At 36.7% G+C, this 12,439-nt stretch overlaps 1 protein-coding gene across 5 annotated transcripts in view; it reads left to right on the top strand.

Annotated features, from left to right (window-relative positions):
* DST (dystonin) overlaps nt 1-12,439 on the top strand; it is a 289,395-nt gene that overhangs the window by 150,964 nt on the left and 125,992 nt on the right. For all 5 annotated transcript variants that reach the window (XM_054179938.1, XM_054179939.1, XM_054179940.1 and 2 more), the window contains 15 exons: nt 72-233; nt 359-463; nt 2,075-2,170; nt 3,477-3,602; nt 3,990-4,142; nt 4,394-4,548; nt 4,680-4,806; nt 5,772-5,955; nt 6,967-7,124; nt 7,455-7,633; nt 7,839-7,977; nt 8,693-8,886; nt 11,087-11,249; nt 11,927-12,010; nt 12,100-12,207. In XM_054179938.1, coding sequence (XP_054035913.1) covers nt 72-233; nt 359-463; nt 2,075-2,170; nt 3,477-3,602; nt 3,990-4,142; nt 4,394-4,548; nt 4,680-4,806; nt 5,772-5,955; nt 6,967-7,124; nt 7,455-7,633; nt 7,839-7,977; nt 8,693-8,886; nt 11,087-11,249; nt 11,927-12,010; nt 12,100-12,207 — 2,133 coding nt within the window. The remainder of the gene's footprint in view (nt 1-71; nt 234-358; nt 464-2,074; nt 2,171-3,476; nt 3,603-3,989; nt 4,143-4,393; nt 4,549-4,679; nt 4,807-5,771; nt 5,956-6,966; nt 7,125-7,454; nt 7,634-7,838; nt 7,978-8,692; nt 8,887-11,086; nt 11,250-11,926; nt 12,011-12,099; nt 12,208-12,439) is intronic.

A 12,439-nucleotide genomic window follows, 5' to 3' on the forward strand; every position in this document is an offset into this window, starting at 1 on the left:
CAGTGTACATCGTCTTTGGTAAGGGATGAGTTTTAAGTCTGTGTTTTGTATTATTTTTTTTTTAAATAAAGAACACCTCCAGAAATCAAGAAAGGCACCTAGAAACTCTTCATGATTTTGTGTGTCGTGCTACTAGAGAGCTGATATGGCTGAATGAAAAAGAAGAGGAAGAAGTTGCATATGACTGGAGTGAAAGAAACCCCAATATAACAAGAAAAAAGGAATACCATGCAGTATGTATTGTTGTGTAGTCCAGAGGGAATAATTCAGTCATCTTTAAGAGATTTCTAGAAATTTTCTCTCTTATTTTTTCTTTTCTTTTTTTTTTTTTTTTTTTTTTTTTTCCTGGAAAAAACAGGAATTAATGAGGGAACTTGATCAAAAGGAAGAAGTAATTAAATCAGTACAAGAAATAGCTGAACAATTGCTTCTTGAAAACCACCCTGCCAGGCTAACCATTGAGGTAAGTTATTAGAAATAGCACACACACCATGAAGCAGGTTTTGTGATTTAACAGACTTTGGATTTTGGAGTAAAGTAAGAGTAGTGCTAACTCACAGGAAAGTAAATAGCAAGAGAAGACTTTTCAAATACATATATATATATGTATATATATTTGTTTTTAACCTTCAGTGTCTCTGTTGTCTCTGTCTTCCAGTTTCTAAAAGAGTAAAGAGACTTCTGTAAAGTTATGGTTACTTGCTGGATTGATTAGATTAATCTCTGCAAAGTCTAAAAATAAAATTTCAAGACTTGGTCTATACAGTTGTTTCTAGTCATGCATGCAGCTTTTAGAGCTGTTGATAAAAATTGCATTGGCAAACCGAGTACACAGCCAGAGCATTCCTTCTCGGGCTGGACTGAAAAAGAAGTTTCAGAAGAGGTTTTCTTGTCGCAGTATGTATAGGTTCCTGTTATGGTGTATGGTATTTGTCAGGGAATTATGCAGCTTGTTTGGATGTTAGAAGTCTGACTAGACAATGGGATGTACTTCTGTATTATGGGTAAACAATGTACAAAAAATAGTAGCTGTTTTAGGGTCAAAGAGGTCTCCAAAAGAGAATGCAAAATGCTTTTCCCTGTAAATCTTCAATAAAAGAGTAAATACAGTGGATGGCAAAAATGGAAAGAATAAAAAGATAGGTATGAAAAAGCAGTCAGAGGATGAATTTTTGTGATTTTTCAATTTATATCTGTGTAAATTTGAAACATGAAGAGACCTCCTCCATTCCTTTATTCTCATGTAATATGGGAAATTCTACCTTTTAAGATTATATGTTGCTCTAATTTGGTATTAATATTTTAAAGATAGCTATTACGAAACCAGGCCATCACAGTGAAGATAGCTATGCAGGTTATGTTGTCTGCAATAATACTATAATGGGATATTTGAAAAGAAAGGAAAAAAAAAAGGCAGAAGAAAAAAAAGCTTCTTCATTTTCTATAGAAGAATACATCACTTTTAAATTTGTCAAAGTCAATGGAAAAACTCTCAAATTGCCTAAGAATCATACTGAGTGGAAAAATTGAGACTGTGACTTCAAAGTGAAGAGTACCCTCTGCTGGTGAACACTCCTGCAGTGCATCTCTAGCAGCAGCACCCTGCAGGCAATGTAGGAGGCATCCCTCAAGCAGGGCACAAAATTGCACATTCCCACAAGTAATTGTTTCTGTTGTGTATGGAGTGTTACTTTAATACAAGATTTGTATCCAGGCAAGAACCCAGCTTTTTTGATAGTGTAGAGACACAAAATTGAAGATGAGTTTAGGTGGAGGGAACCTCAGAAGATGTCCAGCCCTTGCTTAAAGCAGTGTCAGGACTTTGTTTGGCTGAATTCTGAACATGCCTGGCCTGAGGATGGTGGTTTCACAGCCCCTTTGAGTTTTCTTAGCTTTGACTATGCTGTAGACCATGGTAGGATTTTTCTCACATCTAACTGCAACTTACTTTTCCTAGGTGAGAATGTTTAAATGCTTATGTTTGTTGCATTCCTTTTCTGTTGCCTAAATTCTGTGAAGCTGTACATATTTAATTTTCATTTCCTTTTGTAATATATATCTGTCTTCCTTAAAGGCCTATAGAGCTGCAATGCAGACACAATGGAGCTGGATTCTTCAGCTCTGTCATTGTGTTGAACAACATTTGAGAGAAAATGCTGCATATTTTGAGGTAGGAAAGCAAATCATTATAAATGTGAGATGTTTTCAGTTTTGTCTGTAGTCAAAAAGTTCCACCAGAAGTATCATGGTGATTGTAAAATTGACCTTTGCCATGTGTGGTTGTTAGATGATGAACCAGGATCCCACAGGATTGTTACACCTGCAATGCCTTCACTACAGTTATATCAGTTCACATAGGATAAAAATCTGACCTGACAGTTTTTGGAGTACCACAGCTGCAAGTAGAGACTCTGAGAATGCAGCCATGTTCCCTCTGTCATACACAACTGCCATCAATACAGCTTCTGTGGATAATGTAGAATGGACAGTGGTTAGTGATGGCCTAGGGAGAACATATCCTAGGTGGTTGTTCCAGAAGTATCCAAATAGAAGTGAAACATGCAGCATTAATAATAAATTGGCAGAGAACAACGTGACCACAGACATGTCCAACAAAACACCTTTCTGATTGTCACTGTTTTACATAGTCAGCAAATGATGCAGTGCTCCACTGTTGAATGAGGGTTGAAGAGGTTTTTGGTTTGGTTTTGATTTGGTTTAAATAATTTTTAAAAATATGTATTTAAGTTATGAAAATTAATTCTTAGTATCTTCTGGGTTGAGTGCTTGAAGAAAAAGAGGGGTGATGTTGGGATGAGTTGCCTTTTGACTGAAAAATGTGAGAGCCCAAAGTTAATAAATAGATGGTGAAGACGAACAATTCAGGCTTCTAGTGGTAGAGGGAAGAAATGGGAATTCTAGAGTTAAAGAATAAGGTTTCAGGGACAGGATAAGATGAGGATTTTCACAGGATGTTTCCCCTCCCAGTCATGCTTAACCCTATTTTGTGGGTGCAGATACACATGCAGAATTGCCAAGTGTGACAGCTCACTTCCTCTTCTGCACAAAATGTTTGCTCCAGTGTGCTTGTCAATTCTTTCAGATAGTTTGCCACAGTTTGTAGGCTTTGCCTGTCCTTTATATATGAAAGTAACTGTAATTCCAAGGGAAGTAAGAATCACTTCAGAAAGCTTTACCATTGCAGGAACAGTAATCAACTAAGGTTCAATAACACTGAATTAATTCTGCATGTAGATAGTACTGACTATAAGTGGTGTTATGACGTGTGCCTTCTTGGAAGAGCACATTTAAATGGACATGATGTCGTGATTAGTCTTGTGTGGTGCAGTGGTCACCTCAAGCTGCTAGAAAATATTATTTTTAAAAAGACAGCACTTCAAGAGAACTACATAATGTAGGTGTTTGAATACTTCTCAGGTTGTTTAAAAATAACCCAAATATTTATCTCATCCTAGTTTTTCACTGATGCCAAAGAAGCTATGGAATATTTAAAGAATTTGAAAGATACCATATACCGAAAATACAGTTGTGATAGATCAAGCAGCCTTCATAGGCTGGAAGACCTTGTTCAAGAGTCTATGGTAAGAATTCAAGGATTTTCTTGATGTGAGTTGCAATTAAAGAAGAAACATGTAAATGATAGCAGGATATAAAATACTTGCATTAAAATTACTCCTTTAAAGTGAAGGAAAATAATTTTAAGAACTTATCATTAAATAATTGCCTCTGTCCACATATAATGACTCTTTTTCATAACCTTAAAATACAGTTATATTTATTTCTGTATCTTCACAATACCAGATGTTGTGGGAAAGCAGTGGCTTCACACAGATACGCTTTATTCTTGTAAAATGTGTTACTTTTTAAAAGCACAGTACAAGAAGTCAGGAAAAGAAAAGCTTAACAGGAACAAAGAAGCAGCACTGTATTCTGTTTCTTATGACATATTCTTTTCTTAACTGTTTTAGGAAGAAAAAGAACAACTCTTGCAGTATAAAAGCACAGTAGCAGGCCTTGTGGGGAGAGCAAAGGCAATAATTCAGCTGAAGCCAAGGAACCCTGACTGTATACACAAAACATCCATCCCAATTAAAGCCATCTGTGACTATAGACAAATTGAGGTTAGAAACTTGAATTTCTTCAAGTAATTACAGACGTGAGAATTCAGCTGATGTTTCATTAATTGCCATGTTCCTGGATGATGTTGGGCTCTGAATTTCTTCCAGCCTAGTAAACAAGAGCAAATCTTTGTTTTGAATGTTGGTTTTGTTGTTCTGTTGCTTATTTGTTGACACCAGTTGCAGGAGTGCTTTGTAAAATTACTTTGTGATGCTTAGCTCATTAAATTATTCTGCTTTTCTGTTAATACTAGATAACTATTTACAAAGATGATGAGTGTGTACTAGCAAACAACTCCCATCGTGCGAAATGGAAAGTCATTAGCCCTAGTGGTAATGAGGCCATGGTTCCATCTGTGTGTTTTACAGTTCCTCCTCCAAACAAAGAAGCAATAGATACAGCCAACAGGTAGGGACAACACAAACCCACCCATTTTCTTCTAAAATTCACTTTCATGCAGTCTGAGTTAAAATACCATCTAGATTTTTTTCCTCCCTTTTCTTGTGTTACTCTGATCTAAAATTGAACTCTTGTCTCAGAATTGAACAGCAGTTCCAGAATGTTTTGGCCCTTTGGCATGAGTCACATGTAAACATGAAGAGTGTGGTGTCCTGGCATTACCTGACAAATGAAATTGAAGCTGTTCGATCTGGCAATGTTGCCTCGGTATGTATTATGTCTTAGGAAGGGCCATTTAGCTATTTACTGGGAAGTCATAGCCTACACTTCCTGAAAATGTCTTATAGTGAACAACTTGCAGAAATTCTCATCTTTGTTGTGGAAACAGCTGGGCAGTCACCACACTGGTTTGACTGCAACCTTCTGCCTCGGTTTGAGCAACCTTTACACAGATAACATTTACGGAGGGAACAGAGAGGTGGTATCATGAAAACTACCTGCAGCCTTACTGTGCTGATCTCTCTAGTCTTCTGTTGTCAGCTGACCTGTTGAAAGCAATGAAGAGTGACTAAATGTTATTTTTACTCTGCAAGAGTTGACCTTTCTGTTGAAGGTATCTGGGCACAGCTTCATTAGGTTAAAGGTTAATCTTCACAAAAAAAACCCTTTAAAATCATGCTGCAACTTCATACTTACAATAGAACAGCTGTTAAGTGACATTCGGTGTTCCAAGCTGAAGGCAGCTGAACACTTACTCATCTAGAATGCATTTTTTCATTCTTATACATGTCTGTAACGTGAGATGTTCAGTAGTTAGTTGGGATCAATTTGTCAGAAATACAATAGTGATATATACATGAAATACACTATTCTTTCTGTCTGAAACAGTGTGTGAGATCAGCAAATTACGCAACATTAGATATGACTAACATTAATTAATACAATAATGTATTACACAGCACTGCTGTATACCTGCCTACAAACTGTTGAAATATTTGGCATACTCCAAATGACATTTTTACTCCTTAGCATGCAGCCCATTACTGTGTCTTAACACACAGCCCATTACTGGTATTAAAGATGGAAAAGCCATCTAGTAGGCTCTAGCCTAGGAACAGCAAGCTTTCAGAACCTCAGTTCTTTGACTTTGCCGTCTGACTAATGTGTGTTGTGGAGACTCTGTGGGTGATGGATCATTGCTGACAGTGCCTTGGGTTTATAATCTGTTGCAGATAAAGACAATGCTGCCAGGTGAACATCAACAGGTTCTAAGCAATTTGCAATCGCGCTTTGATGATTTTGTGCAAGATAGTCAAGAGTCCAAAATCTTTACAAGCTCTGATACAGCACAGCTGGAAAGGGAAGTTAATGTCTGCAAGCAGTACTATCAAGAGCTGCTGAAATCTGCAGAAAGAGGTAAAACTTTGCTGAGAACAAAGAGGGAGATTATAGTTCTTGATACTGAGTCCAAGCTCAGTGTACTATGTATGCAAAATACATAACATACATACATTGATATGTATATGCATATGTCTAGGTATGCAACTCTATGCATGCTAACTGTAGTGAATTACTTATTTTATCATACTGATCTTTAGTGTCTCTGCTTCTGAGCAGATAGGGAATTCTCATGTTAACAATGTTCACAATTATATTGTACAGAAGCTCTAAGTTTTATTAAATGTGCATAATTAAGCTATGTGGAAATATTGATGTGTTATTTTATATACAGAGCACTACAGCTAAAAATTTATCCTCTGCTCACTGTAGCCATTCCCTCCTTGTTTTTGAGTGCTGGAAATGCAACTTGCCTGAGTGCAGAACAGAATTAAGACCTCTTTCACACTGTTAAGGCAAGAAAAGTGTCCTTCCTGGCTATTTTCCTAGCTACACAGAAGGCATGCAGTTACTGCTCTCTTAACTCAGAAGAGCAGAAATCTTAAAATACCTGTTCTGATTTGCTGTTGGGTAGGTAATGACTTAAAGATAGTGGTGCAAAGCTGAATACTGCATTTGCAGGAAAGATGTGTTGCTTTCTGCATCTGAGTGGATTTGAAAACAAATAAAATACCTAAAGCAAAATGAAAACTGAAGCTCAAAGTTTACTACAGTATTGTGCCTGATACCATCTGACCAAACCCTGAGTTTACCAGGGTCTGCATGGGGATGAGGCTTGTGCCTGAGATTAATAGTCAAAGACACGTGCTCATTTTTATGGAGGATGAGGTGATCTAATTAGGAACACTTAAATTTTTAGTTATAAAGTTTTCTATGTAGCCAAAATCCCAGTGGAAACTGAGGGCATTTCAGCCAGTCATGAAAAGACCTGTAGAATGGTGATCTTACAAATTGTTCATGAGTAGACTCAGTGAAAATGATGATGATGATAACTTGACTTGCTAACATGTGCCTTGTTTCTTTCAACAGAGGAGCAGGAGGAATCTATTTACAATCTTTACATCTCTGAAGTCAGAACCATCAGGCTGCAACTGGAGAGTTGTGAAGAGAGGTTAATACGGCAGATCCGAACCCCTATGGAAAGAGATGATCTACATGAAAGTGTGTTCAGGATTTCGGAGCAAGAGGTGAGCCTTTGAGAAAGACTGTTTTACCTAGGAAAAGAATTTTGGTTTAAAACAAATGTGTCCAGGTGTTTTGAGTATAGCCAAGAAAGTTTGTGATGGACTTGGAAAGGACAAGAGTCAAACATTAAGCTTGGGTTTGTGAGAAAAGAGATGCCAGTAAATGGTGACTGTCAGTTTCCCCCTTTATGTATACATTCCTTTAAAAAAAAACATTTAATGGTGTACACATGAAACAGGCAAAAGAGAGCAGATCTGTGCTGATAATGATACATTGTGTATACCTTAGGTTAATGTAAGATAAAAGTGATGTCCATCACCTTCCATTTACAGAAACTGAAGAAAGAACTGGATCGACTGAAGGATGACTTGGGAGTTGTCACAAATAAATGTGAAGAGTTTTTCAGCCAAGCTGCTGGTTCGCCTTCAGTCCCTACTCTGCGCTCTGAGCTCGGTGTTGTTACTCAGAACATGAACCAAGTTTATTCCTTGTCTTCCATTTACATAGATAAGTATGTAATAGGTCATGTCCCATCACACCGTTTACGGTTTTCTCTTCAAAATAGTGACATAGTATAACTAATATTGATCAAGGAAAAGGGATTTAACATTTTAACACTGTAACAAGGGGTACCCTGTGATATGCAAAGGCTGAAAAACACAAGTGTGTTGAATATTGGTATTGATGGCTCGGTTAACAGATCACTGTTTTTTCAGATTAAAATCTGTAAATTTGGTGCTGAAGAACACCCAAGGAGCAGAATCCTTAGTAAAACTCTATGAAACTAAGTTGTGTGAAGAAGAGGCAGTAACGGCTGACAAAAACAATATTGAAAATCTGATGGGTACATTGAAGGTAAGAGTTTGTACTGTTGTGTATTTGGAGGAAAGTCTGTATTTGGAGTGACATCTCAGAAAAACATGGTGTCTTTGGCACTGTGAGAGTTGGATAGTTTACATAAACATTCTTACAGTTAGGAAACACCTTGAAGTATCTGAAGAGTGGCACGTGTTAATGCTGCAGTAAGACTTTTTTTCCTCTTCAAAAGGTAACTTGTGCTTAAGGTAACATAAATTTGTGCTATAAATGCAGCCACAATAACATTCCTGCTACTGCTATGCTAATCAAGGTTTCCTAGCAAGTTTGGCAGATAACTTTGAGAAAGAGCAAGATTGAAGTTCAGCATTTTTTAGGTGTTGCCTATACCTCATTTTAATATTGCAAATGATAGGCAGCAGGTTTTTGTTAGATAGAATGATTGGCATCTACCTAATGATTTTTAATTATTTTTTTAAAAATCTGTAGTTAAGCAGGTTAATTTGCTGACAGTGTTTTGAGCTATGTGTTGTGGAGGATGCCTTTACTTAGAGTTGTTCTGCAGTTCACAGCTAATTAGCTGCTTCGGACCCATTCTGGTGCTATTCCACTGTTCAAGCAACCAGAAGTCAAATATTAAATTAAACATTTTTTCATTTAGTCATTTACTTACTTTACTCATATAAAAGACTAATGTATAAAAGAGTGCCATAATTTAAGAGTTACTTATGCTTTATCATTTATCACATCCTAGCAATGGAGATCTGAAGTAGATGAGAACAGACAAGTATTCCATGCCTTAGAGGATGAACTACAGAAGGCAAAGATGATCAGTGATCAAATGTTCAAAACGCACAAGGAACGTGATCTTGATTTTGACTGGCACAAAGAAAAAGTTGATCAGTTAGCTGAGAGGTGGCAAAACATTCATTCTCAAATTGAAAATAGGTTTGTATAACTTCTTTTTATCTCCTTATATTTTATGCTGGTTTTATTGTTTGTGAGGAAAAATAATCAGAAATTAATGTTAAAATAGGTCAGAATAGTTTTCCGATCTTTTTGTGAAATGTACTAATATCAAGGATTCTTACCTTTTTTGTGCTGTTGACATACCTGTCTTACTTTTCCACAGGAGCTCTCTGCTACCACTGGGCACCAAAAAGTTAACAAGATACAGAGCCATTTATTTACTTACAACTTACTAAGACACATTAGACATAAATTGTCTTTTTTTGTTGTTTCCAAACCAAAGCCTGCAGAAGTGGTTTGCTGTGCTATGGAAATACATCCCTTGATCAGCACAATTTGTTCTGACAGGCTAAACTAATGAGCTGATTCTTTGTGATTGGATTCATGTTAACTTGCTTTAATGACTTAAGTCCTAAGTCTAGAAGTCATTAGATTTTGCTGACTTCTGTATAGTTTTGCCACAAAAACTTTTGGTGAAGTGCCAGTATTTTCTTTTGGTTGTGCAACTATTGCAGGCAATATCCAGTAGAGATGTAGCTCTAAACTGAGCCCTTCAGTATACTGTCATGATGTGACTGGAGAATGTTACTCTAAAGCCCATGCCAATACCTGTGTGCAGATGCAGCAGTCCACCTACGCAAGAATTCTGAAGATGTCTATACAAGACATGCCTGGAAACACTTTTTACCTCAGTCTCTGTAGTTCTGTTTCAGAGAACAAAACTGCAGAGATGAAGGAAAAAGTATGGATGAATTAGGGAATTCTGTGCTATACAGTCTGAATTCATTTCCTTTCAAGTCTACTTTAGCTTGTCATTATAGATGACCTGAAGGGCATCAAGGATAGTGCTGTTGACATAAAAGTTCACACAACCTTTTACACTTTTGTCCTCCTTTTCTAAGGAGAGAATATCTGTTCAGGTGCAATGCCAAAGTTACTTGTAATTAACTAATTTAGTGGTCTGTGTTTAACATTGCTGGAAGTTAAGGTAGGCAAAAGCTGAGTCATTTGTAGGTGACTGCAGAATGGCTAGCTTTAAATCCACCTCAGATTTTTCATAATTTGATAATGTGACTAATTTAAATGATAAAATAGTAGCTCTGTGAGGTGCTGAAGCGTCTGTATTTCCTCAGAGGGCAAACATGAACCACATGCAATCCACACAGGACTATGTCATGGAATAGGATAGGGTTAAAAATTACTTAATACATAGTGGCTTCTACTGTAAATAGGACAGATTGTGGTAGTTGCTGCATGCAGCTGTAAGCAAGCTGCTTTCTGCAAATGTTCACTCTGCTGCTTCCTAACAGCTTGACACTGGTGGTTGTTATACAAAAAGTATGTACAAATATTGGCTGCAATTATCATCATCCTTTCTCTTTTTCATGGTTATTAGCTTCAAAGCATGCCTAAGTATGAAACCTGAGCAATATGGTTTCCTTTGCTCTTTTGCAGTCTTCTTTTGGCATTTTGAGAACAACACTACAGCAGAGATTCAAAGTATTCATTCCAGGTCAAGCTAACAAAAGATGCTTAATATGTATGTTTATCCTGCAGTGTTTTGCAGTGGTCATATTTATATGATCTTTGAAACAACAGTGTAGGATTGTGAAAGAAAAACTATCAGTATTCTCATCAGTGTGGATATCACTTGCAAGAAATACTTGCATTTGCTTTTTCATATTAGAATATTTAAAGACTTTAGTCTGAGTATAATTCCTGTTGTTTTGTGTGAGGCTTGGAGGGTATGGTAAACCTCTACTTAACTCTTGCATAGCATAGAGCACTCCTCCTTGATTCACATAGAACACATTTGAAATACTCTCACTTTTTGTAACAGAATTAATTGCTGTAGCAGAGCCTTGCCTCTTGCTTGTGGTGTCCTGTGCTTAGGGACTTTCAAGCAATTTAGCTCACTCATGAAGAACATATGCAGATTTTTTTTCCTAGGATTTCTCTTGTCATTTATGGTGAATGAAAAGGTTTCATCAGTCTGGTAACCTTGGTGTTCTAGAAGTGAATGTACTGGGTAGTTAGTGTGAATTTACTATGTTTATAGTATGAGCTATAACAGATAAGGCATCTGAGGCCTTTAAGTCTGTATTTGGCTTGGAGTTGTACTTCTTGTCTTTAATATTAATTTTCCCCCCCTCTGGCTTATCTTCTAAAATAACATCAGGTTGCGTGATTTAGAAGGTATTAATAAATCTCTGAAGTATTACAAAGATACTTACAATTCGTTGGACATTTGGATTCAACAAGTAGAAGATACTCAGCGAAAGATTCAAGAAATCCATCCTGAAAATAGCAAAGAATTGGCTAAGCAGCTGAACCAACATAAGGTATGAAAGGATCTCATTGGAGGGAGGCACTGCTGTAGTGACTGAACAAGTGAAATGTTGGTTTAAACAAGTGATCTCAGTCCTAGGAAGTGCTTATATCCCTCAGTCCTTACTGTAAAATTCCAAGTCATCACCAGCTTTTATAAGTTTATGTTCGTAATGCAGCTAACATCATGAATGTATCACACAGTCACTGCTACTGCAATATAGACCAGATTGTTTTGGTCCTCAAATCTGTAAGAAGGGCAAAACCTTAGAAAGTTCCCAAACTTCTGATCTCTCCTTATCACATCATTTGTGATTCAATACTGCTTTTTGCATTTATAGATGTAGAAATATTGTCATGGAAGCAGAGCTAAACTGAATAACTGTCTGCAAGAAGGAAGTGCAGCTTAAATAAGAGAATAGCAAAATGTGTGCACAAAATTATTTAATACTGATTTTGTTTTAAGTTCCCTCACTATCTACTAAACCTGGAAGGGTTTTTCATTGCTTCTGTGCTGTAAGCTTGACAAAGCCCAGGATATAGGTTATAGGCTTGAGCATAAAATTACTTGTACACATATGGATATGTGCATATTGTATAAGTTTCATCGTGTTAAATAAAGTATAAATGCTACTAATGATAGTAATAAAAATACCTTTTCAAAGTGAAGATGTAAATTTGTATTTTACAGATGCTGGTTTCTGAAATCGAAAGAAAACAAAGCAAAATAGATGAATGCCAGAAGTATTCAGAACAATACTCAGCTGCTGTGAAGGTAATAAATAATGTTACGCTTAAAGTCCTTCTTTTCCAGTGTCAGTAATACATGAAATGCTAATAATTTTTCGTGTTTTTTCTTTCCAGGACTATGAGCTGCAGACTATGACCTACAGAGCTATGGTTGACTCTCAACAAAAATCTCCAGTGAAACGCCGAAGAATGCAGAGTTCATCAGACTTCATTATCCAAGAGGTAAATGGATTTATTTTTTTTGACAGAAAAGTAGTGGGGTTTGAACCTTTGCTTAAAACAGAATAAACACAAGAATGGGATTTAGGATTTATTAAGGATTAAGTAGGGTAACCCAAGCAAGATTCTGTTCTTTCCCTATAGCTATATGATGTGATAAAGATTCTGTTGGTCACTACACAGTATTCAGGTAATGAGACAGCATACTGCTGTTGAAGAGCAGAAGTTCTCCAAA

The sequence above is a fragment of the Dryobates pubescens genome, chromosome 3 (assembly GCF_014839835.1).
Source record: "Dryobates pubescens isolate bDryPub1 chromosome 3, bDryPub1.pri, whole genome shotgun sequence".
In the NCBI taxonomy this organism is placed as follows: Eukaryota; Metazoa; Chordata; class Aves; order Piciformes; family Picidae; genus Dryobates; species Dryobates pubescens.